This window comes from Mandrillus leucophaeus, unplaced genomic scaffold (genome assembly GCF_000951045.1).
Source record: "Mandrillus leucophaeus isolate KB7577 unplaced genomic scaffold, Mleu.le_1.0 Scaffold582, whole genome shotgun sequence".
NCBI lineage: Eukaryota > Metazoa > Chordata > Mammalia > Primates > Cercopithecidae > Mandrillus > Mandrillus leucophaeus.
Window position 1 is genome coordinate 1,455,654 of NW_012106275.1, and position 27,147 is coordinate 1,482,800.

Sequence of the window (27,147 nt, forward strand, 5' to 3'; positions counted from 1 at the left end):
ACATTTGAATGGTTGATGTGAGAGATAGATGTTTAATTCCTGTCATGGAAGATGAATCCAGACACAAGCAATCCAGGGTTGGGATGGGGCCTCCACAAAGACATTGGGTCAGGCTCCTCCTAACACCATCCACCCTTCTAGGGATGTGGTGCCCTTTCTCTAATCATCACCTCTTCATTTCAGGCAGTAGGGCTGGGGCAGAGATGGACAATGGGAAAAGCATGTAAACTTTAAAGAAAATTTTCTGGAAGCTGACATACCCACTTTTATTTAGATAACATTGACCAGAAATTTGTCACATGGGATGCCAAGCTGTGAGGCGGCTGGGTGGTGTGGTCTTTCGTCCAGGCAGTCATGTCCCCAAGGGAACCTATAACTAAGGAAAACAGATATTGGGGTAGGCAGCTAGTAATTTTTGCCTCTCTAAAGTTCATTAATGGAAGAAAGGTACAAGTATTTCAGCTACATAAACCCTATTGCTTTTGTAGGTTTTAACATGCAAGGCATTCTGTTTGACAATCAAACTCAAGGCACACATAGGCTTAGTGAAGTCCTCCCTCCATTCTTCACTGCCAGGTGATATAGTGAGAAGATGGAGCCAACACTCAGCCCACTGCCCACCAGCAGTAAGGCCAAAGGAAAAGGACAATCCTCACCTATCAACATGGGCGATGAAACCATGGGGAGGAAAGTTCAAGGGTCTTCTGGCTTTGCAAAGGGTCAGATCTGGATCACTGAATACGTGTTGGAAAATGGAATAGTGCTTTCCCGTTAAGTCCATGTATATGGCTCTCATGCAGCATTCCTGACAAGGGCAGACCAGTTCTTCTTCAGCTACCATAGTTTCCACCTGGGTGGATTCTTCGTAGTTGGACCTGGAAGAAATCTTGAAGAGCATTAAGCGCAGGGTTCCCTTCTGCCCCACTATCAGACTGGGGTTCCTAGATAAACTTGCCCCTCTCCAAATTTTCATCTCAGAGAATGGCCATTTCATGCTCCTAGTTGTTTAGGCCCCAAACCGTATTTTTCTAACGCACCATATGATATGGTCTGGATTTGTATCCCGCCCAAATCTTATATGTTGTATCGTAATCACCAGTGTTGGAGGAGGGGCCTGATGGAAGGTGACTGGATCATGGGGGCAGATTTCCCCCTTGATGTTCTTGTGATAGTGAGTTCTCATGAGATCTGCTTTTTTGTTGTTGTTGTTGTTTGTTTTGAGACAGCATCTCACTCTGTCATCCAGGCTGGAGTGCAGTGTGGCATGATAGCGCACTGTGACCTCAACCTCCTTGGCTCCAGTGATCCTCCCACCTCAGCCTCCCAAGTGGCTGGGCCCGCAGGCATCTGCCACCATGCCTGGCTAACTTATTTTTGCATTTTTTTTTTTTTTTTTTGTAGAGACGTGTTTTGCCATGTTGCCAGGCTGAGATCTTGTTGTTTAAAAGTGTGTAGCACCTCCTCCTTTTCCTCTTCCCCCTTCTCCCAGCATGTAAGACGTGCCTACTTCCTCTTTGCCTTCCGGCATGACTGTAAGTTTTCTGAGGTCTCCCTAGCCATGCTTCCTGTATAGCCTGCAGAACTGTGAGTCAATAAAACCTATTTTCTTTATAAATTACCCAGGCTCAGGTAGTTCTTTACAGAAATGTGAGAATGGACGAATACACCATATCTAATCCATCAGCACATCCTGTTGCATCTACTTTCAGAATAGATTCAGAATCCAACCACTTCTTACCTCTGCCACTGCAATAATCTCCTATATGGAGGTCCCAGTGGGTGAATGGGAACCGAAACCCAACCCTGCTCCACTGGCTGAGCTGTGTACCTTTCTCCAAAGCTGCATCTACTTGGAAGAAGGGGCACCCTTTTCTATGTATACCAAGATGCCCTCTACAGGCATCTAGCAACTTCTCAGTAGTTCGTGTTACCTGTCTGCTGAAAACCCTCTCACTCAGAAGAAATGCCAAAATCTCACAATGGCAGCTCTATGGGACTTGGCCCAGGTACCTCTGTGATGCCATGTCCTTCAGCCACACTGGCCTTCCAGCAAGCTCCGCCTTTACACTCACTATTCCTTTTGCCTAAACTGGCTAACTTTCCCACATCCTTCCATTTTCTTCACAGGGGGCCCTTCCCTGGATTATAGCTCCCCAATCCTGGTGTGCCCATCTCTTTGGCGCTCCATAGCCACATCCTCATCTACTGTGAGTAAAATTGTGTCCCCTAAAAGTTATGTTCAAGACTTAACTCCTAAGACTTGTGGATGTGACCTTATTTGGAAATAGGGTGTTTCCAGATATAATCAAGATGAGGTCATATAATCAAGATGAATCAAGATGGATTCAGGTGGGCCTAATCCAAGGACTGGCATCCTGGTAAGAACAGAGAAATTTGGACATAGAGTCCCCCAGGGGAGAATGCCTTAAGGAAGGAGGTGGCAATGGGAGTGATGCATCGAGGCAAGCATCCTAGTCCATTTGCGTTAATAAGAAAATACCTGAGAGTGGGCAATTTATAAACAATAGAAATGTATTTTCTCACAGATCTGAAGGCTGGGATGTCCAAGGCACTTGAGGGTTTGGTGTCTAACGAGAGCTCATCTTTGTTTCCAAGATGATGCCTTGTTGCTACCAGAGAGTACAGATGCTGTGCCTTACATGGTGAAAGGGACAAAAGGGTAAAAATGAGTCTGGCTAGTTCCCTCCAGTCCTTTGTAAGACACCAATCCCATTCATGAGGGCTCTACCCTCATGACCTAACCACCTCCTAAAGGCCCCACTTCTGCCAACACTGCCACATCAGTGATTACGTTTCAACATAGGAATTTTGGGGGACACATTTAGACCATAGCATCAAGGAACACAAAGGATTGCAGAATCCACCAGAAATGGAGACGGAGAAAGACCTGGAACAAATTCTCCCTCAGAGCCTTCAGAAGGAATCCACCCTGCTGGCACCTTGATCTTAGACTTCTGGCCTCCGTAACCGTGAGACAATACATTTCTGTTTTTTTAAGCCACCAAGTTTGTGGTTCTTTGTTATAGTAGCCCTAGAGGAAACAATTACCCCATCCACCATCCAATATGTTACTTATTAATTTGCTTAGGGTCTGCCTCGCCACTGGGAGAGGATTCTGTCTGTGTTTATTGCCACGTCTCCTGTGGCTGGCATGGGGCCTGGCACAGAGTAGATGCTACAAATACTTCCTGGAAAAATGAATAAAAGTTCACTCAGCTGAACCTGGTATGTGGGTCTCCCAGCACCTCCTGGGGCCATTTCGGCTGCATCCTCCACCGCTCCCAACTACAGTGGGTGACTGACTCTTCAGTAACAGAGGAGCTGCACACAGTTGGCGAAACACATCTCATGTGGATGTCTGAATCTAGTGCCTGCCCAGGCTGCTAGATACCTGAGACTGTGATATGGTTTGGCTGTAATCCCACCCAATTCTCATCTTGAATTGTAGCTCCCGTAATTCCCATATGTTGTGGGAGGAACCTGGTGGGAGATAACTGAATCATGGGGGCGGTTTCCCCCATACTGTCTTTGTGGTAGTGAATAAGTCTCACAAGATCTGATGGTTTTATAAGGGGTTTCCCCTTTCACTTGACTTTCATTTTCTCCCTTGCCACCACCATGTAGGAAGTGCCTTTAGCCTTCTGCCATGATTGTGAGGCCTTCCCAGCCATGTACAGCTGTGAGTCCATTCAACCTCTTTTTCTTTATAAATTACCCAGGCTCGGGTATGTCTTTGTCAGCAGCATAAAAACAGACTAATACAGACTGGTGTCTAGAAACTCACAGATCTTATGCTATTCTTGCTGCCAGAGATGTGGTTCTTTTCTCTGGAACTAGAACATAGGAAGAGTGTGAGTTATTCTAGGGCATGATCTGGGTCTTATTCACTTTGGAATCCCCAGTAATAGGCAGATAGAAAGCACAGGACAGAGAGTTGTTGAACGAATTAGGGATAATAATGGCTTATATTTTTTAGAACATTCATAAGGTAGCAGGCACTGTTCAAAGAACTTGGCGTGCTTCGATGCACGTCAACCTCACAATAAACCTATTATCTCAGTTTTACAGACTGGGAAAGTGAGGCGCAGAGGTATTTTGCAATGCGCCCACAGAACCGCAGCGAGCCCGTGGTGGAGTTACAACTGTGCCTCAGGGAGCATTCTCTTGTGCTTTACCGTCTCACAGATGATAAGGTTTCATTCAAGGACTTACAACAGCAACCTGGAGGCAGCATTCTCAGTGGCTGGTAGATGCCATTTGTACCGAGCAGGACAATTAAGCCCAATTCTGGAAAATTTCTGCTTTCTCTATTCAATGCATTTTATAAATGTCTTCACTCAGCAAATTTACCCTACTAATTATATTTTGCTTTGTGACCATGGTATGTCATTCGCATTCCTTCAGCACATGCTGACTGATGGGGAAGAGATGTTGGGTGACCCAGGCAAGCCAAACAGGATTAAAGCCTGCTGTCTCACCAGGTGGATAATCCACTTTGGATGCTTGAGAGGGGAGTGTTGAGATCACGCCCCTTCCTGTGGGACATTTTTCTGGGAAATAAAATCAGTGACAAACACGATGCTTGAACACTCACATTGACTCTAGGGTGCCGGCTGAGCTCATCTGGTGCAGGGGAGTAATGCAGAGGTGAGGCCCGGGTCAGCGCCAGGCACAGGAAGGGGATTCAGGATGCACCACAGTCCATGCCTCTTAGGAGAAAATCTGGACCTTCTCCATGGCTGTGTCTCTATTAATTTGCTAAGGCTGCCCAAACAAAGCACCACACACGGGCAGCTTACATAACGGGAATTTATTCTCGGTTCTGGAGGTTGGCAGTCTGAGATCAAGGTGTCAGCACAGCTGGTTCCTTCTGAGGACTGTGCAGGAGAATCTGTTCCAGGCCTCTCCCTGAACTTCTGGGGGTCGCTGGCCATATTTGGCATTCCTTGGCTTATAGAAGCAATACCCCAATTTCTGCATTCATCTGCATGTGACATTCTGCCTGTATGCATGCTTCTGTGTCCAAAATTTTCGTTTTTATAAGGATACCAGTCATGTTGGAGGTCTACCCTAATCCTTGATGACCTCATCTTAACTAATTGTATCTGCAACAAACCTATTTCCAAATTAGGTCACATTCTGAGGTCCTGGGGGTTAGGACTTTAACATATGAATTTTAAGAGGACACAAGCCAACCCGTAACAGTAGCTTTGTCCCTTTCTCTCTTTTAACACAATAATGACCCTATGCAGGGACATTTCTAGGTGTCTACTGTCTGTGTGTGGTAGGGGGACTTCTAGTACTGCTTTGGATTAATGTTGACAGACAGCAGCCTGAGGCTAGGAAGCAATTTGGGGCCATGACTAGTGAGGGGCAAAGCTAGTAAGATTTCTCAGGAATTTGAACCCAGAATTTCATCCCCATGGCACTTTAATCCAGTACATTTAATGACTCAAGATGACCCTGGCCTTATCGGCCTGGTGCTCTCAGCAGTGGACCTAAGAGTGTGTGCATGTGCGTACGCACATGCGTATGTTATGTCCATATGTAAGTGCGTACACATAATGTTGGACACAGAAATATCTCTGAGAACTGGCCCTTTATCACCCTTCAGATACAATTATTTTCAGCTTGCTTAGTTGTAGTGTTTCTTAATTTGCATCTCCTCACACTTTCATACATTTCTCCTGAAGTGCATATGCAAAGAGCTTCAACCTCAGTGTCAACCTGGTCATCTTACCATGGCTTCTAGGAAGAAATGTGTGTAATTGGTTCACACCCTCCTTCTGTACAGATTACAGTTCTCCTTTTTTGGCATGAAAACCTCCATCTGTCTTTTGAAAGCAAATGTCACCTTTTTATTAAAGTCTTCCCCAACTTGTTCAGGTTAAGTTTCACTAGCACCTTTCTGGAGTTTTTTATACCTATGTTATGGCCCCATATGCTATACTTTGGTGGTCTGTTTACCTGTCTGTAAGACTGTCTGTATAATTTGTGGGCCTTGTGTAAAATAAGAATTCAGGGACTCTTGTTAAAGAAACTATTAAGAATTTCAAGATGGGCCAGGCGCGGTGGCTTATGCCTGTAATCCCAACACTTTGGGAGGCCGAGGCAGGCGGATCACGAGGTCAGGAGTTCGAGACCAGCCTGGCCAACATGGCGAAACCCTGTCTCTACTAAAAATACAAAAATCATCTGTGCGTGGTGGTGCACGCCTGTAATTCCAGCTACTCAGGAGGCTGAGGCAGGAGAATCACTTGAACCTGTGAGGTGGAGGTTGCAGTGAGCCAAGATTGCACCATTGCACTCTGGCCTGGGAAATAGAATGAGACTCCATCTCAAAAACAAAAAAAAAAATTAAGATGAAGGTAGCAGAACCGTAAAGTAAGTGTGGGGTTCTTGTAAAAGCCTGGTCCATAAACTTGGCCTTGTCTGTCTGCCTGGTTCATGGATTATGACTATCCTCAGTTCCCCAGTGCCCATCACTCAACAAATATTAGATGAGTAAATGAATCAATATGTGAATGACTGCGAGAATAAGCTTTTGATGAAAGGCAGCCATTTTGTAAGCAAAACATTGCTGCTTTTAGTTGTCTGCAGAAAGCCTCACAGAATCGCTGAGGTGAGAGGAAAAAGTATCTGCATGCAATTATTCGTAATAACAAATAATCGTACTTTGTAGGCATGTAAGACTTTTAGGTTCCAAACACTTTCAAAACATTAATTAATTCTTACAAAGCATCAATGAAATTGAAACTAGAAGGAGAATTTGAGGTATGCAAAATTTAATTTCCAATATTAAAATTTGTCGCACAACTCACACTCCTCCCACTGGGCCAGGAAACACATTCCATGCCATCTCCTCTCCCTCCGAAAAAAAAACGAACATGAGAACTTAGTTCTATTATATCAGTCAGGAGGGAGGCAAAGCTGTCTGCCGAGAAACCCCAAGGGCTGGGGAGAAGCATTTATACATCTGAGGGCGGGTTGCATTTATTCATCTCTGAGTTCCCTTTAGATTCTGGGATTTAGGATTCTGGGAACCCAGGTAAGAATTGTCATGACCACAGGGTGGGCTCATTTTGAATAAAGATGTGGGGAATTCTGTGAGGTTATAAGATAAAGCTCAGCCAGTTCTTTCCCCCTACCCCCAAGAAATGGTGGTGACTTCTTGGAATCCTGAGCCACACTGGGAAACTCTGGTGGGGACTTTGTCTACATTATTGGAGGGTGGGTGGAGGGTGGGTGGAGTGTGGGTGTGAAAGCTTGGCCTTATACAGACACAGCCCAAAGTGACTGGGCAACATGGAGCTGCTTCTAGAACACTGAACATTCTGAACTTTTGGATCCTCTAGGCTGGAGAGGGGTGGGGGCAGGTATTGGTGCACCTTAGCAGGGGGAGGAGCTGCCTGCCCTCTCTGGAGCAGAGAGAGCCTTCACACGGAGGACACCTGGGCTCTGTTTCCCACAAGGCATGAGGCCATCGGGTTGGGGGGTGTTCTAGTGTCCTCAGCCAAGGACTCCTACCTCCTGAAGGAAACGAGAGCATAACTTCACATTTCCTAAGTGGGACTGTGCCTCGTAACTTCCTTCCAAAGCGGACAGTTTTGGAAGTGGGGGGAGATAAAAGGGTAACTTTCTGGAAGAGAGATCTAACAAACGCTACTTCAGCCAGGCGATCCAGGTCAACATCAAAGCGCAAATGTTTGTTGTTTTCTTCTTCAGGCCTAGGTTTCTTCTCTGAAATAACTTGAGCTCTTCGGAAGGTACAAAATCTCTCTGACGTGAACGTTTGGTTTAACAACTGGCTACAGATGTGGTAATCAACATCTCCCTGACAAGCCTCTGTTTTCTTCTTTGTGCATGGCCACGTCCATGTACAGCCTGATCCTACCCCTATTTCCTACCTGTGCTCAGGAGCCGTGACTTCCAGGTCACATCCTTTCATGCTGACCCCACTTTGGTTCCTGACATTTTTTGTGCGGTCATCCTGCGGACCACTTAAGATCAATGTTAAAGCAAACTAAATATGGCCTGAGAAGGACTCCATATTTCTAGATTTGAGTCCTGTGGGTGAACTGTAACCTAGCTTAATGGTCAGACAAAATTAAAAACCTAACTTAATAGTATGCACCTGTAACAATAGCGGAGGGTTGGCCAATCCCAGTGGCCATAATTCAACCACTCATAGACTGCTGAATGTTCAAACTGCGTTCAAATAAGGCCAATGCCAAGCTGTAACCAATCTCACTGTGTCTGTACCTCACTTCCGATTCCTGTACGTCACTTTACCTTTTCGGTCTATAAATTTGTTCTGATCACGAGGCACCCCAGAGTCTCGGTGAATCTGCTGTGATCCTGGGGGCTGCCTGATTCGCAAATTGTTCATTGCTCAATTAAATTCCTTTAAATTTGATTCAGCTGAAGATTTTCTTCTATCAGTTATGAGGTCCCACGAGACAGCATGACCGAGTGGAAGAAACTTTAGACAGTAATTCTTGGTGGGAAGATACCTTAAGTTGAACCCAGAGTCTTGAGACTGAAATATTAAAGATACTTTGCACAGGGGTGGCGATGAGAGAAGTATTTCTTTTAAAAAACTCCCAACCACTACCTAAGCCTGACTCCTGTAATGTACAGCAATGAAGGCAGATGAAGATGCCTGGTCTTAGGTTGAACATACACTCTTTCCACTTTGTGTTTGCTAGTCTCATGTAACCCTTTTTAGTTTCTTTATTGCTATTATTTTTTAAAACATGCTTCAGTGCTCTTTCATATGCAGAGAAGCAACCCCGGGAGCCTGTGCCTTCTCCAGGCCCTTGTGCCTTCAGAAGCCAGGGTGTGCTGGGAGTACTGGGGGTGAGGGCATAGCTTCAGCCTGAAGCTTTTCACCGGAGTTCTCTTTCTAGTGTGTGTGCAGTGAGCTTTACTCGGTTTCCCAGCCCTCCATCTCAGAGAAAGACAAAACCAATTGGATATGGTGTATGTACTTGTCAAACTGTTTATTTGCCATTCACACTGATTAGAACACTGGATTTACAGAAGAAACTGTGGTACAAAGAGAGGAAGGCTCTGGTGGCTCCTGAACAGCAGCAGTCCAGCTGCCCTGCACAGGCTGGGCACGGTGAATGCTCCCAGGAGAGGGGAGGTGGCCCACTCGACTGGGTACCATGGACTGTGTACAGTGGAGTGCCTGCTCTCCTGTGCTATCTAGAAACACTTGGGAGAGGGGTTTCTGGGGTATTCTCTCATATCATCTGGCTGAAGACACAAGCGTGACAGTTCCCCTTTAGGAAGCGTTTGATACGTTTGTACCAGGGAGAAAGGAGCCCATGCACGAATTTGCAGGATGTTTTGTTACTAAACCCAATAATTGCCACACAAGTAGACCCTAGGTGGGGGCTGGTTTAAATAGGACCACATCTCCCGTTGCTTTTTCAATAGATGTGTTATACCGTCATTTCAATTTGAAAGTTTATTTTTTTCCGTTGATTTTTATACATCCAGAGTAACACAAATAACCAACAGTTCTTTTTCTTTTTTGCACATTCATTTCCCCAGAACAAAAAAAGTGAACTTAAAAAAAATTGGAACCATGCTATTAGCTGTTTACAAAAGTGAATAAGAAGTAGCTCATTTTAAAGTCTAAAATAAACAAAGTAGAAAGAAGCATTTTTTTTCCCTACAGTATTTAGCAAACCTAAGAAAAAGTCCTTAGAAACACACACAAAAAAATGGAAAGAAAAGTTATAGGCATTAACAATATTTTATAATGAAGCTTAATCTATTTACATACATAAATACAATTAACTTTGTTGATGCAACTCTTCTGGAAGAAAAAAAAAGAGCCAAATGATCAGCCTCATCAATACTGACCTGGCTAAAAACAAAATTCCCAACAAACACACAAAAATCCCAAAACAAATGTATACACTAGGGTAAACAAAAAGGCATTTTGTTCAGATGTAAAAAAATGTTTTGTGAGATCATTGTCAAACAAATTTTCATGTATAAAAGACCCAAACATGTCATTCCCCCCAAAATAAAAACCAACAAAAATAAAAATCACCAGGACGGAATGTCCCAAGGAAACAGGTATTTCAAGGCAGAAATCTGCAATCCTAAATTGCAGGATATTTGAGTGGAACCATTCATTTCCTTTCTAATCAGAGCATTTCTGTTTATCTGCACAGAAACCCGAGGCAGCAGAAAGGCTGTCTATTTACTCACTGATTGTGATTCGCCCAGGAAAGCTCTTGTGGCTGCGTTTGGACAGCAAGCAGATCCAATATGGTTGGCAATGTCTCTGCTCTGCTGGAAGAAACCCATAAACAGGAGAAAGGCTGACTCACCATGTTCCTTTATGTGAAGGGGACAGAACTGGACCTTCTTGTGTTCTGAAATTTGGTACTGGGTGGGGGTATGTGCTATCTCCTTAAGAGAACATGGGAAAATGAGGAGAGAGAAAATGAGGTTTGGAAGACAGAAGAAGAGAGAAAAAGAGGGAGATATTGGGGGGAAGAGATGGAGGGAAATGTATTTTCAGATAGTGAGAAAAACAGAACTGAAATATGTGTCCATGTTGAAATCATAAATAGGGACATGAGTAAGCAGTAGAAATGGCTTATTCAATACTTCTCCTGGACCAGACACATGCAGTTATTATATGGTTGGCCTGAGGGTCTCATTGATACCTTAACGAAATTTCCTAAGGGCAATGAATAAAAAGATACCTTAATCTACCTGAAGTCAATGAATGCAATTTTTCTCACACACACACACACACACACACACAAAATGTGTTGCGTGAGACCTATCTCCAAAACAACTAAGGTCTAGTTTTTTTTTGAAACAATTAAATACTATGTATGCTGGTAAGAGTCTGTGAAACTCTAAATGACCAAATCAGTGAGCCTACAATAGTGACAAGCCCTCTCCACACATGGCTTTGAGAGTAAAGGTTCAACGTGAAAGATTATCTAATCAGAGCGTGAGGCTGGTTTTGAGTTGGAGTATCTTCAGGTAACAGAATTAAACTGAAAAACATAATTTTTTCCTTCATTTTTCTCCAGGATTTTTGCAGGTCAGACATGGCAACATGTGCTGAAAAGAACATTTACGTTCAATTTGGGGGAAATGGGCTAATGGTCCTTTTCAGAAATTAAATTTTTACATTTGCTGACATTTTATGGTAATTTAGCTGCAGAAATGTAATATGGAATAATAGATGGAACTGAGTTGTGGAGGGAATCCTGTGGAAAATGAAAGTGAATATATTCCGAGTTTCTCCGAGATCTGCTATAGCTCTTCTCTAGATAAGAACGATCTGACAACATAAGCTGCTTTACTCTTTAACTCTTACCAAAGTGCTACTGCATGTGTGTAAAACAAATAATCAATATATATATAAGAAAACTCAAAAACAAGTTGTTTTAAATAAGTCCAGCTGTTTTTTGCTGCCTGCAGCCAAAGATTTGTCTAATTTGAATGCTTAAATTTACAAAATAAAAATCAAACACTGTTCTGAAGTCCTGCTTTCAAATACTCTTCAGAGTTGACCTGAAATCGTTTCAACGAATTTTAAGAGGTACGTTAAATAACCACCAGATCATTTGGAGCACACATATGTCAAAATCAGCAGTTAGGGTTTATGAGTTGTACAACGACTGCATTCTGACCAAATCCTCCAATAAAAATAGTGCCATAAAATTTACAGTGACATTGGATACCTTTGAATTGTAGCCACGGACAGCAGTGACATGAATCTTTCCTGTCACACTGGTGCACAGGTAAAAGTCCACATACCACATAGGGTAGGGTCTCAGCCTGGTGAAAGCAACACAAAGATGTTGTTGAGTGAGCAGCACAGGACAGGGGGTCTTGCACGGGTGGGACCATGTTTTCCCACTTGTCTCCACTGAGGCACACAGAGGGAAATTGGCTCCTTGAGGCCTGCCTCTGGTGCGCCCCTAAATTGCTACAATCGTAGCCCCTAAATTCATTGATTTGGTTCCTATGTAAATGTGCCTCCCCTACACAGTTTACTTTGGCTGTGTTCTGTTACACAGCATCTGTGAAATTATCAGATGACCTTGGGGTGAGCAAATCCCTGGACAGAAATCGAATCCTCTCCAAAGATGTAATTACTGGCACCTGCCTCAACCCTCTGGAACTAGATTGACCTTCTCTGTTTTAAGGAGGAGGTTAGATATGAGACCCTTGGTAAGCCTGGCAGAAAATTCCATACTTCTGATCCTTGGAGTGACCCTCAGTGTCTAAAAATCCTATTAAAAACATTGCTGCGTGAGCTACCCACTTGTTTGATTAACATGAAAGGGAGTTTAATGTAAACAATACTTCTGGATAACCAAGTGATCACATTACTCATCCTTTTTTTCTAGCCTTCTTCAATGTGATACATTTAACTTTGGCTACTATCAAGAACAGAAAAAAAATGTAGTACTTGATATTTTTCTTAATATAAGTACATTTAAATAATTAAAAAAGTATCAACACATAAATGTCTGAACATCAAGATACATAAATATCTGGGGATTCCTTGTGGGAATACAGTAGTTAAAAATGACCCAAAGCTGTAGCTGTTTCTCAAAAAAAACAACTACCCAAAAGTCCAAAAGAAAAGTTAAATAAAACTTAACAGAAAAGGGAATCATATTTCTTTCCATGGTCAAAGCAAGAAAGAAGCAAGCTCAATTTATATATATTTATATATAGGTATATAAAAATAAAAACCACCCAAATGCAAATACGCATTTTGCAATTGATAAGGTGCGGAAAAATTAAAAATAAGAATTAGATGCCAAACAGGGCGAGTTGCATCCCCCCTCTCCCCCCAGCCCAACCAAAATTCCACACTCTTTGGAATAAACAACTTGGTTAAAAAGTTAAGTCAAGGGTATAAAATCTTTCTTTTTATTCACAGCATTGCTAAAACAGAAGCATTCACAGTTTCCCTCCGGGAATCTTCCTGTTTGCTTTCCAGCGCGTCCCCTGGGTGCTGGGGCAGGTGGACACCCTCGAGGTGCGTCGGCTCGGACACCTCCGCGAAGACCGGGGCGCCGGCGGACGGCGGCGGCGGCGGCGGCGGCGGCGTGGGCTTCCGGGTGCCGGAGGCTGCGCGGGCCTGACCTACAGCGAGCTCGTGGCCGTCTGGCCGTCGGGCGCCCTCGGCCCCAGGACTGTGGCCGGGCCCGGGACCCCGCCAGGCTTGTCGGGAACAGGAGGCCAGGGCGCCCGGAGGAGGAGGCGACGCCCCGCGGGGCCGAGCCGGGCCGGGCCTGGCGCCTCAGTAGGGCCTCCACACGGCCTCCTCCAGGCGCGCGGCGGGCGCCATGTTGGTGGGGGAGTTGCTGTGGCTGCCCTCGGCCTCCACCACGTCGCTCTGGTTCGGGAGGCTGGGGTTGAGCAGCGCGGAGCCGGTGGAGGCGTTGGTGCAGGGCGGCAGGATGCGCGGCGGCGAGCGCTCGCCGCCCACCATGGAGAACTGGTAGGAGCCGGCCGAGGCGCCGTAGTACAGGTGGTAGGAGGGCGAGCTGGCTTGGAATGGGCCGCCCTGCGCTTGCGACGAGCCGGGGTAGGGCGGCGGCAGGTAGGTGTGGTAGCGCGTGGCCGAGCCCATGGCCGACATGCCGATGCCGATGCCCGAGGTGACTGGCGTCGGGGAGTAGGTGAAGGCGCCTGGGTAGTGCATGCGGGGGTCAGAGATGGAGGGCAGCGCGGGGAACTGGCGCGGGTCGCTGAAGGCCGTCAGGTCGGGTGCCGCTGCCGGGAGGGCAAGAGAACGGAGCGGGAGTGAGTGGGGGGTTGCGGAGGCCACAGCTCTTCCCTCTGCCACGGGGGGCTACCCAGGATGATACCGCCTAGGAGGATGGGAAGCCACCCAGGATGCTACTGCTGGGGAGGACGCAGACCACCCAGGATGCTACCTCCCAAGAGGACGAGGATCACCCAGGATGCTATACCCAGGGGGACAGGGACCACCCAGGATGCCACCTGCTGAGATGACGGGGATCACCCAGCGTGTCACCTCCCAGAAGTATGGGGACCACCCAGGATGCTATGCCCAGAAGGACGGGGACCACTCAGGATGCCACCTCCTGAGAAGACAGGGATCACCCAGGATGCTACCATCTGCGAGGATGGAGAGCACCCAGGATGCCACCTCCCAAGAAGATGGGGACCACTCAGGATGCCACCTCCGAGAGGAGGGGGACCACCCAGGATTCTACGCCTGGGAGGGCAGAGACCACCCAGGATGCCACCACCCGGGAGGACAGGGACCACCCAGGATGCCACCTCCGAGAAGAGGGGGGCCACCCAGGATGCTAGGCCTGGGAGGTTGGGGGACACTCAGGATGCTACTGCCCAGGGAGAGGGTTTCTACCCAGAATCTGCCACCCAGAAAAGATGAGGTCACCCAGGATGCTATGCCCAGCAGGACGGGGACCAGGAGAATGCTACTGCCCAGGAGGATGGTATAAGGTACAGTAATATAATACAGTAATATAGAATATCATGTAATGTAATATGACATATGAAATGATGTAGTATAGCATAATATAGTAGGTATAGTATAGATGTAATATGCAATAGTATATACTATAATATGTATAACATATATAAAATGTTCATATAATCCCAGGGTTGGCAAACTGCAGCCTGCCAGCCAAATCTCGCTGCCACCAATTGTTGCATGTCCCAGTAGGTAAGAATGCGTTTTACTTTTTTTAAATGGTTGAAAATGCAAAAAAGAACACTTCCTGACCTGTGAAAATGACAGGAAGTTCAAACTTCAGTGTCCATCCATACTTTGGAACACATCCTCACTCATTCTTTCATGTACTGCCTATGGCTGCTTTAGAGCCACTGCTGTAAAGTCAAGTGGTCAGTATATAGACTGCAGGGGCCACAGAGCAAATATTCTTTTTTTTTTTGAGACAGAGTCTCACTTTGTCACCAAGGCTGGAGTGCAGTGGTGTGATCTTGGCTCACTGCACCCACCACCTCTTGGGCTTAAGCGGTTCTCCTGCCTCAGCCTCTTGAGTAGCTGGGATTACAGGCGCCCACCACCAGGCCTGGCCAATTTTTGTATTTTTAGTAGAGACAAGATTTCACTACGCTGGCCAGGCAGGTCTTGAACTCCTGACCTCAAGTTATCCACCTGCCTCAGCCTCCCGAAGTGCTGGGATTACAGGCCTGAACCACTGCACCCTGCCCTAAAATATTTATTCTTTGGCCCCTCACAGAAAAAAGTTTGCTGACCCTCTATTTGATCAATATATTAACATACCAATAATAATATAAGCCTAATCTGTGATATTAATATAACAAATGATAATTTGACACTATATAATAATGTAATGGATGCATAAATATGTTACTAACATAATATGTTATACATAATATATGCTAACACTATTAATATATAATAATACATTACACATAGTATTTAGGTTGAATGATAGAAAACTGCTATTTTCATAGGCCTTCAACAGTTGAAAAATTGATAATTTCCTAGTATTTAAGTGAATGTATGGCTCAGTAGCAACTGTTGAGCGAATGTCAGGGAATATCATTACCACTCCTCCTCTCCATATCTACCTTTGTACTAGTCCCACAATTTTAGAAACAGTATAGCCTTGAGTTCACCTGGTATTCTCTATTACGCACTTCACTGGTTTGTCAACACAAGTAGATGTAGGACCTTGATTTATCTACTCTGTTTTTTGCACATGAGGACATTTTACCAGAAGTTGTAAAGCTTTGTCTCTAAAACTCACTTTGTTACGACTGTGCATTATTTTGTTAGGATTATGCATTTACAATTTCACCAACTGGCTTTAGCGCTGTCCTGTGGTTCACTGGCTCTGTCTGCATTTTTCTTACCTACAGGCCGCCCTTGGGAACTACGGAGGATTTGTGTACTAGGCAGGGTTCCCTATGTCTGAAAATCAGAGTTTCTCAGCTGTGACACTGTTGACATTTTGGGCCAGATCATGATTTGTTGGGGTGGAGGAGGGCTGTCTTGTTCATTGTAGGATGTTTGGAAGCATCTCTGCTTTACCCAGTAGATGCTAGTAGCATCCCCCTCCCTTCTTGTGACAACTCAGAATGTCTCCAGACATTGCCAGATATCCTGAGGGTGGGGTGAGGGAAGCAAAGTCACCCCAGCTGAGAACCACCACTGCAGATGTAGGAGGGCACCCTGGAGTAGTTCACGTTCCTCAGAATTACTCATTAAATGACCAGGCTAGGACTCTCCTCTTTATATCAGCAAATCCACAGACAGCAACAAACGGTAGAAACATGAATTCGTTGTTTTAAAATGTGAAGTTCTCAGATCAACACACAAAATAACTCTTAAGCTCAGATGGCATGTGGCCTGTGTCCTTTTGAGTTCAGGCTGATAGAGAAAGTTGACAGAGCCAAAAGCTTGCTCTGAAAGGAAAGCTACCAAGGTGGATTAATCTGTTTTTGGAAGGCATCGGCAGTTGATCAACTTCCTCATATTTCAAGCCTATTATTCCAGCAGGGAGAGCTAGTGTGTTTTTTTTCTCTCTCTCTCTTTCTCTCGCTCACTCGTCTCTTCCACACCCCATCCTCCCTCCCTCTAATGGTCTTTTATTGCCCTAACACATTTTTAAAAATGAACTCCTCTGTACCTTTGGGGTGAGTGTGATGAGGGGATACACTCCTCATCAGAGAGGTAATTAAAGTTTATAGAAACAGCCCAAGTCTGTAGCAGATCCCTTCACTAATGAGGAAACCAGGAGTCTGACTTTCAAACAAACACTCCTGTTAATCTTTTCAAAGCCAGGCAGACATGTGGGCAGGGAAAAAGTTGTAAACGGACAGTGGTTCTGAGGCTGCCCTTCCTTGGCCACACTCTAGTCAGTTCTCGAGCCAGGCCACACCTCATTCCACAGGGTTCATCCCTGCCCGCTTGTTGGGGCCATCTGTGAGCAAGCCCTGTGTCACTTGTTTTTGCTGACATGGAGAGCTGTGACATGTTTGAGAGTTAACAGGAAGCTTTACTCCATTTTTCCATTTAGATTTAGAGAGTCTACGGAGAAGCTGGGACAGGAGGAAAAGCATTAGGCAAATACAGTCAGTTTGTTGTCATCTGATGCAATACTCCGGACACAAATAAATGACTCTGCCCATTATTCCTCTTGCTTCATTTGCCCTGAGACAAAAAGGTGAATCCACTGGAAAATGAATGAAAGGTCACCCTGTTTTACAGCAATGTCTGGACATGCTCTGCCGGTAGGTTCCAACTATTACATGGTAACGTGGTGATGGTACCAAGTTACTAGAATCCGGAGTGAGTCCGTGATTTGTCATGGACATAAGTACTGGAATGATGTTACGGTCTCAGCTGTTGGGGGAAAATAGTTCTTTCACTTGTGGGCAGAACATCCAAAAGAAAGAGCTGAAATGCTGCCTGTGATCCTTCTGTGTACACATGAGCAATGTCATACTACAAAAGACCATCCATTTGGTCAAACTATCTTTTTTACACACATTTTGATAATAAAATACCTTAGGCCCTCTAGATATGCTCAGATTCAAATGCTGTGTTCAAATGTTGCTTTTCATCTTTGTGTCTTGTCTCAGATCCCTTATTCAGACCCATCAGTCTGCACAATTCACCCATCCAGCCATAGCTCTTTTGTCCTTTTGGCTGGCCTGGTGTCCCCTGATTGAACAGCAGCGTGGGAGGAGTTGGGGACCCCTGATATTCACAGGGAGTTTTTAAGAGTAGGAAATCTGGGGCTTAGGAGGTCCAGGTATTTTGGCTGGAAGTGTTTTCCCATTGATGGGGCTAAATATTTGCCATGACGGCTCACGTCTTCGCTCTCCAGCTTGACATGGATGAAAGCAGCCTCGCTCCAGGGCCCCTCCCACTGCCCCCAGAGGATTAAACAACCTGAGCAGGTAATGGCTGCCTTAAAAGGAGCTTTTGCATGACTCAGATTAATGCATGCTGTCTGTCGCCCAGGTTGGCAGCTAAACATTAATTTTTTTTTGAAAAAGAAAAAAAAAAGAAAAGTAAACCTCTAGATGACAACTCTTTTCAGACAAGGTGTGGAGTCTGTCTGCAAAGGATAGAGAGAGAGACAGACAGAGTCCAAGTCCCCAGTGCAGAAGGAAGCCCAGGTGGGGCTGGGGCCGGGAAGAGGGGCAGAGCACAAAGCTGTCGGGCTGGATTAAAAGGCAAAGCAGCCACAGAGCAGTGTCAGGTTCTCAAAGCTGTCGGCCAGGCAGCCACTTTCCTTTTATGTATTCCACCCCCCTCCTGCCTCCAGGTTTATGACAACACTTTTCAGGCCTGTGCTCCAGGCTTGATTTCTCAGAGGGAGTTCTGCCAAATTGAAGAGCAGTCTCCCATACTGTTCTGTGCCACTGTGAAAGCTCATCTGGAATTCTGTCCTCCCTCCAAGAAGAAAAGAATCATTCTTGGGTTCTGAAATGGGACATGGTTTTTATCTGCTTCACACTCCCATGGCATAAAATGTTCTCCCTTACGCCTTGGGTGATTGAAGTCCAGGGTGTTCACAAATGTAACTGTGATACGGGACTTTGCAGTGCACATGTTACTCATTCCTTTTATTTAAAAAGTCACCCGTCCACCTGAGCACCAGTCAGCTGGAGGAGTTGGCCCCCACGGTTCTTGGACTATAAGGTGCTGATCTTGGGTGATGACCAAGTCAAAAGACTTATGTAATAAATTCCAAAGGACAGACCTATAGCAGGAACATTCAAAGGAGAACAGGCATTATTTCAGATGAAGACCACAGCCAGTGGGTGCACTGAGAAGAATCAGTAAAAGCTGACAAGTGCCTTTGTTCTTGAGGGATAAGCTTCTAGAAACCACAACCTAAACAAGATGCCATGATACCTGTGCTACTCTCTCAATGCCTTAGAGCAGCATGTACCATGAAAATATTGGCATAATGGCCAAAAGTAATGTGAAAACCGAGCACTGAAGTTGGCTTTCCTATTTTACTGTAGCACCCAAGAATACTGGAAGGCAATGGTTCTCAGCTGGGGGCAGTTTTGCCCCTTGGGACACTTGGCAATGTCTGGAAACATTTTTTATTGTCCTAACTGGGGTGAGCAGGATACTATTGGCATCTAGAGGCCAAGGATGCTGCTAAATATTCTCCAATGCTCAGGACAGACTCCCCCAACAAAGGATTATTTGGCCCCAAATGTCAATAGTACTGCTGTTGTGAAGCTCTGAGAAGCAGCTAAGGCATCTGATGAAACCTGAAGTAATCACAACTGTCTGGAAAACACAACATTACACAACATTTAAAATGGCAGACTGTGCCTGTCCCCTAATCTGCTATAATCTGATCCCAAGAGCTGAAAAGCAAGACCCACCCCCTCCCCCAAACACACATGCAAGGGTGTTTGCAGGCATCATAACACTGAAGTTCTCTGAAGCATTTTCACAGTTTGGTGCAGCTCCAATTTCAAAGCCCCAAACACTAAGTTTCTTCTTTTGCCTTCAACAAAGGAATTTTTCTCTGTAACTCTGATTTCCCTGCCCACGAGCAAAGGTGAGTGCCAAGCCCAAAGGGCTCATAGGTTAAATGACTAATACTTAATGAGCTCATATTAACAACAATTATGCTAACCATGACACCTGAGTTTTTCACTCTGTCCCTCTAGCCTCTATATGAACAGCGCTTAGTTGGAAATGTCTAATTTGGGGTATACAGTTGGTTTTCTATATCCATGAGTTCTGCATCTATTTAACCAACCATAGATCAAAAAATACTATTTTAAAAAAGGATAGTTGTGTCTGTATTAGACATATACAGACTTTTCTCCTTGTCATTCCCTAAACAGTACACTAAAACAAGTATTTACGTAGCATTTACATTTTATTAGGTATTATGAGTAATCTAGGAATGATTTAAATATATGGCAGGATATATATAAGTTATATATAAATATTATACCATTTTATATGAGGGACTTGAGCATCCATGGATTTTGGTATCCATGGGGGGTCCTGGAACCAGTCCTCCATGGATACCGAGGGGTGGCTGTATTTGCTTCCCATTCCACAGGTACCCCCGTGTGCTGTCCATGTGATCTGTGAAAATTTACCACCACCACATGGACCAGTCCCATCAGTCCAGAATTCATTTGGAATAATGAGTCCTAAAAGTTGACTACTTTGACTTTTTATATTGTTCTTAACCCTTCAGTCACCATCCTTTCTTGCCAAATGTGAACAACTTTAGAATGTCTAAGGAACCTACTTCTCCAAGCCACTTCTGCCTTCACATCCACAATCTCTGCCTTCTAAGTATCCAAGAAAATCAGTGCATGGGCATGGGACTTAGAGTAGAGATAGGTCACCTTGTCTTTAAACCATGTTTTACTGAATTTTAAATAATGTTCTGCCAACTCCTTCATGCATCTCTAGTCTCCCGGACCTTCCACCTCAGCTCAGCTGCAAAGAATGTGTTTTCAAGTGGCTTACTTGAGAGTCGACTGGAAAGTTCTGCAGAGAGGGTTGTCATGCCGCTGGCACGTCCAGGTGAAATGGGCGTTGCTGGGTGCACAGAAGGAGAGGCAATGGATCCCAGGTATTGGTAGGACTGATCATAGGACCACGGTGGGGATGGCTGGATCTGCCTTGTATCTGAAGAGAATCAGAAAGGTCAATTATATGTAAAGTGGGGTGGAATTTTAAAAATGTCTTTTAATAAGAAACGAGTGGCCTTTGTTCAAATATGTCACATACATGTATGTGGCCTATGTACCAGGGTTTAATAAGCCTACTCAAGTCCAAGTATCTGCCTCTGTTGGATTATTTCCCTCCAAAAGAGACTGGATTCTTGGAGATTTTCACCTGATACCTATTCCTTCCAAAGGTTTTATTTAATCATGCTAACAATGATGAGAGAAATGGATTACACTTTCAAGGTAGGAGTGTTCATGTCCACACTGTTGAACTGCAGCACTTGAGAACTTCAAGTATCTCATGACTGCTGAGATGATTTCAGCTTTGCCAATAATTAGAATTATCATCATCAGAAACATTTTATAAACTCAGGGGATCACTTATCTGTGTTCGGTAAGAATGTGGAGTTTGGGGCTTTTTTTTTTTTGTTTTTTTTTTCAATACCTTTACCTTTGGCAAAAAGTATTCCATGGGCTGGTAAATGTTTTATATTAAGGCGAATTCTCTCCCAAGGATGACAGGAAAGAAGGTCTGGCTGGGAAGCTGGCAATGAGGTCTAATGACTAGTTCACAAACCCAGCAGTAGAACTGGCCCTATCAGCCCAGGCCTTCTGTTCCTTTTCAGGACTTCAAGTTTGCAACTTTTAAAAGTCAGAGTTTTTAGCAGGTATTTTATAGGTTGCCATTATAAGAGGCCTGGGATAGGAAAGAGACAAAAGTCTGACTTCAAAAGATTCAGACAGAATGGATTTTGTCAATTTGACTCCAGTGTTCAAAGGAGTCTTAATTTTCAAAAGCATCATACTGTTTGCAGATGAAAAGGAGGAGGAAAGCCAGCTCTATTCTTAGGCAAATGTGTAAGGAAATTTAAATTGGACACTGTCCCACTAGAAGAGTTTTAACTTCTTTGGAGTTAAACATTAATTTTCTCTTTATGTCCCACCTTTGTGGACAAAGATAACAGTGAACTACCATAACTCCCAAGGGTCTTCACAGCCAGAGCTTCATGATCCTGCAAGTAGCAGTGTAGGAAGAGGAGACTTCTTTCCAATACTGGGTATAAGTTCTGGATAGGTCAGGACACAAAGAAATGAGCTATTTCTACTCATTATAAAATATTCAGATCTGCTTCCTACAGGGGCTTTTCATTTCCAGCAGTTCACATTTGCTTTTCTGTTTATCTCTCTGAAGCTGCCACAGTGGATAACAGAATCAGACATTTGGAGACCCAAATCTTCCTCCCCAGTATTCTCCTGACAGCCTCCCTTCCTCCCTCCCTCATACTGATTCATTTCTTTCTTTTTTGTGTGTGCATGAAAATAACTGATTTTTTAAGTTTAAAAAACCTGGTAGTTCCTGGGCAAATAGTTTAGCTTGGAATCTTTGAAATCTAATATTAAAGAAAGGTCTTCATTTTATTCCAAATTTTAGAGGATTTAAAGAGGTGGCAAGGAACAAAAGAGCTGGTCCCTTTTAAACTCAGCAGAAAATAAATGTTCAACCTTGGCTGAAGCTCCTGTGTAATCTTACAGTTAACAGTGTTTCCAATAACTAAAGGCAAACAGAAATAGCAGACTGTTCAGTATTCCCATGCTACTGCAGGTATTTTACTCCAAATGAAAAAAAAAACCTTATACTTAGATATTTTGTATAAGTCATGCGTATATACTAGATACACACGTTTACTAAGTGAATATAGAGTACTCCAATATTTTAATCATTTTAAAAGCAAACAAAAGAGGTTTCAGAATTGTCGGAAAGCCCCCCAGGGCGTGAATTGCGGTAGAGTAATTCATGCCTTGTTGTGTAGACAGCCTCACACCTCTAACCCCGTGTCTAAAGCCACACTAAGCATAAAGTATTATGCCATGATTCATGCTCTGTCATGTTTTACTGTAGTGAAAAAGTTGTGCTAGGCTTTTCTAAACTCATAATTAAACCATGCAAACGTTGCATAATATTTCACAGCCTTTAAAAAATATGCTTTGGTAAAATCTTTATGATTAGAGTCCAAGTTCTATGAGTTTTTTTTTTTTTTTTTTAAAGACAGGGTTGCAGATTCCACATTTTCTGACTTCACACCATAACTTAGCTTTCCAGGTGTTGGAGGGGGAGACGGCAATAAACACCCTGAAGCCCACCCAACCCCCCACATCAGTTTTCTTTCACGAGACTGCAGTGACTTGTGCTTGGGTTCATTGCCAGTGGTGGGCCAGAAGGTGGGGATGGTGAGCCTCTGATGTTGGGGTTTTAGTTGCTGCCTCTTCTGCGTGTGTTACTAATAGAAAACAAAAACAAAAAAGGCCTGATACTATGGTGCATTCTGGGTTTAATATTCATTACTGTCTTTGGTCTGACAGGGCCAACACGAACTCACGGGCCACCCGAGCACTGGACTAACAGGCAGGAGGGGTGGGCTCTGGGTCTTTCTGTCTGGTGAGCAACCGGGTGACCTTGGATTACTCACTTACACTTTCTTATTCTCACCTCTGAAGGGAGATGATCCCTAAATCCTTTCCAATGGTAACAGAGCAGGATTCTAATTCCAATAGGTCCTACACAGTATTTCTTTGTTTTACTTGTACATTAAGCAGAGTGAGGGAAGAATCAGACATGGGGTGAAGAGTGGTGCCTGTAATAATAAACTGGTGTATTCTGGGAAGAGGAAGTAGAGGGGAGTAAGATGGGAGTTATCCAGAAAAGGCCACGGGCTGAGGAAGAGAACCACTGTAAATCATTCTCCAGAGCACAGGGCTACTTGTTCTTGAAAGAGCTGCCTGTGATAAGTGAGTCCATCAAAAGGAACAAAAGCGTATTGAACATTTACAGTGTGCCAGGAATGTGCTAATTTACCTGGTAGGAGAGTGATGAATAAGACCAATATGGTCCCTGCCCCACTGGCACTTATAGTCAGTGAAGATCCCAGGACCTTGTGATGCTTGGAAAGGCATCTTCCTGTTGCAGTAATCATTATACTGGGTGTTGCTTCATTCATTCATGTATTCATTCATATGTTCATGAAATTACTTTTTTATTCACTCATATTTCCAACAAACATTTTGGCTTCACTTGGGCCACTGTCTTGGGGACTCACTAGTGAATGGAAGGTTCCTGCCTTCTGGGAGTTACAGCTACTGGGGTGCCTCAGGGCTGTATCTGGGCTAACTGCTAGATTAGCTGCCTAATTTGGACTTGCAAGCAGCTGTTCCCAATGTAGAAACAAGAACCCTAGTGGTATCTATTACATGCTTATGTTCTGCCTCTGAATGGAGGAGACTAGGGAAAGCACCGAACTTAAATCACAGACAAATTTCAGTTTGCATCCTGTCTTCACCATAAACCAACTGGAAGACCTTAGGCAGGTCACTTATTTTCTCTGGTTCATAGTTAGAATTCTGACTTCAAAGAGTAATAGGAATAAGTGAGATAAACTATATGGAAAGCAAGTATTACAATTTCTGGCCATAGTAAATGCTCAATAAGTCTGAGTAACCTTTATGATGATATTTCTAAAAAGAAAAATCCATGCCAAGGGACTTATCTGACGTTCATTGGTGAGACCACACACATTTGCTCCAGGATAAGGCTCAAGTAATAGTGTTTTGTTCACAGCTAAAGTCTTGACAGACACACTCTTCAGGCTGGAGAGGAGCTGGGCTCAGGAGATTAAATGGTAAAGGGGGAAGGAGATTGGAAATTTGGGATTAGGATGGAGAAGGCAGGAACTCAGTATCTCAACCAACTCATGTTTCCATTAAAAAATACTGGATTCAGGGCCAGGCGTGGTGGCTCCTGCCTGTAATCCCAGCACTTTGGGAGGCTGAGGTGGGTGGATCATGAGGTCAGGAGATCGAGACCATCCTGGCTAACGGTGAAACCCCGTCTCTACTAAAAATACAAAAAATTAGCCGGGCGTGGTGGCGGGCACCTGGGGTCCCAGCTATTTGGGAGGCTGAGGCAGGAGAATGGCGTGAACCTGGGAGGCAGAGCTTGCAGTGAGCCGAGATTGCGCCACTGCACTCCAGCCTGGGTGACAGAGCTAGACTTCGTCTTAAATAAATAAATAAATAAATAAATAAATAAATAAATAATACTGGATTCAAAAAGTTAAATTTAAGCCTTTCTGCATACTGGTTTTCCAGGCTAAATGATGTCTGATGCAGCCACTTTACTGAGGCCATTTTGTGATAGGTTATTTTCAGCTTTTTAATCATCAAATAATGGGTAAAACAGGGACCCCTTTTCACATCCTCAAACCCCATTCCCTTCCATTTGAAATGGGAAGTTAGGGATAAGGTAGAGTTGAAGTTAGTGGTGAGCTCAGAGGTGTACATGGCATATATCACACTAGAAGAAAGGAGAGTGCTTTTATCTTTTGATGCAGCAATATTAAAATGTCTCTAGAGTCAACAGTGACCCTTTTAAATAATTCATATCAGAATGTCCTGCTGCTTCTAGTTTCAGTTCCAAAATGTAAAGAGCTTGAGAGTCATCACTCTTGTTTTTATAAGAAAAAATGCTGAACAAACTGAAAATCCATGACTTTTCTTAAGTCCAATGGAAAGCTGAAGTTGCAGGGCAAACTGCCACCCCAAATTTTGAGAAGCAGGCAAACACAGAGAATCACAGTGAGGTCTGCTTGCTGGGAGCAGAATTTCTGAATTCATAAGCTGACGGGAACACTTAATGGTGATTTTGACAGATTGCTAGAGGCTGAGTACAGACTGGTGTGAGAGTAAGACACTCCTGGGGGCTACAGTTTCAGGAGGAAGTGCACTGTTGTGGGTTTTTCATTCAGGAACTCCACCAGATTCTCCCAGGATCCAATATATTATAATAACAGTGGGTTATGGCTGAAAGAGCTTCAGTAGATTGACTATTTAAGGAGGAGTTCATAGAGAAGCTCACAGATAACATGGGAGACAAAAACAAGGACACTAGAGGAATTTGAAGTCTCTGGTACCTTCTGCAAACATTAAACACAGCCCAACTCTTAGGTACATGAAAATAATAACTCACACTAAAGGCCTAAGTTCCTGTTGCCTGATAAATCATATTAAACTTTCAATTAAAAATTACAAGAAAGGCAAGAAAAAACACAGTCTGAAGAGACAAAGCAAGCATCAGAACCAGACCCAGATGTGACACAGAGTTTGGAATTACCAGACAGGGAATTTAACAATGATTAACATGTTAATGGCTCTAATGGAAAAAGAAGACAACGTGCAAGAAGAGATGGATAATGTAGGCCGGGAGATGGAAACTTTTTTTTTTTTTTTTGAGACAGAGTCTCACTCTGTAGCCCACGCTGGAGTGCAGTGGCGCAATCTTGGCTTACTGCAACCTCCACCTCCTGGGTTCAAGCGATTCTCCTCCTCAGCCTCCTGAGTAGCTGGGATTACAGGCACCTGCCGCCACGCCCGGCTATTTTTTTTTTTTTTTAGTAGAGACAGGGTTTCACCATGTTGGCCAGGTTGGTTTGAACTCCTGACCTCAGGTGATCCACCCACCTTGGCCTTCCAAAGTGCTGGGATTGCAGGCGTGAGCCACCGTGCCCGGCCTGAAACTCTTCACACTCAAAAGGAAATTCTAAAAACCAAAAGCACCCTAACAGAAATGAGGAATGGTTTACTTAGTAGACAGGACATGACAAAGGAAAGAACCAATGAACTTGAAGATACAGAAACTTACCAAACAAAAAGATAAAGAGGAAAAAGAACATCCAAGAAGTGTGAGAAAGTTTCAAAAGGTGTAACTGGAATACCAGATGGAGAAGAAAAAGAAAACATTGGAAGAAATATTTGAAGTATTAATGGCTACGAGTTTTCCAAAATTAATGACAGATACCAAACCACAGATCCAGAAAGATCAGAGAACATCAAGCATAATAAATACCAAATCTACACCCAGGCATATCGTATTTAAACTGCAGAAAACCAAAGAGAAGAGAAAATCTTGAAAGAAGCCAGAGAGAGGAAAAAGCCAACACCTTACCCTTAGAGAAACAAGGATAAGAATTACATCATCTTTCTCTTCAGAAACCATGCAAACAAAGCAGAATAAATAAAGTGTTGCAACCAAAAAGCTACCAAACTATAATTCTGCATCCAGCAACATTATCCTTCAAATTCAAAGAAATAAGGATATTTTCTGACAAAACTGGAATAATTCATTGCCAGCTGACCTGCCCTATGAGAAACGTTAAAAAGAAGTGCATAAAAAAGGAAGAGCATTAGAAAAGTACTATATTAAGGTACAATGAACCAAGATAAGCCATATTCTGGGCTACAAAACACACTTTAAGATCCTTAAAAGTAAAATTAAGTTTTATTTTTCTTAACTGATCTGAAAGATAACTTTACAATAATAGTAACAAGGTATTGGGTGATTGTAGCATG

At 43.9% G+C, this 27,147-nt stretch overlaps 1 protein-coding gene across 3 annotated transcripts in view; it reads right to left on the reverse strand.

The window, feature by feature from the left end:
* Positions 1 to 8,997: 8,997 nt before the first annotated feature.
* Positions 8,998 to 27,147, reverse strand: part of RUNX1 (runt-related transcription factor 1) — a 280,164-nt gene continuing 262,014 nt past the window's right edge. For all 3 annotated transcript variants that reach the window (XM_011999141.1, XM_011999143.1, XM_011999142.1), the window contains 2 exons: positions 20,546 to 20,707; positions 8,998 to 13,803 (listed from right to left, as the gene is read on the reverse strand). In XM_011999141.1, the coding sequence (XP_011854531.1) occupies positions 13,328 to 13,803; positions 20,546 to 20,707 (638 nt within the window). In that variant the 3' untranslated portion in view covers positions 8,998 to 13,327. The remainder of the gene's footprint in view (positions 13,804 to 20,545; positions 20,708 to 27,147) is intronic.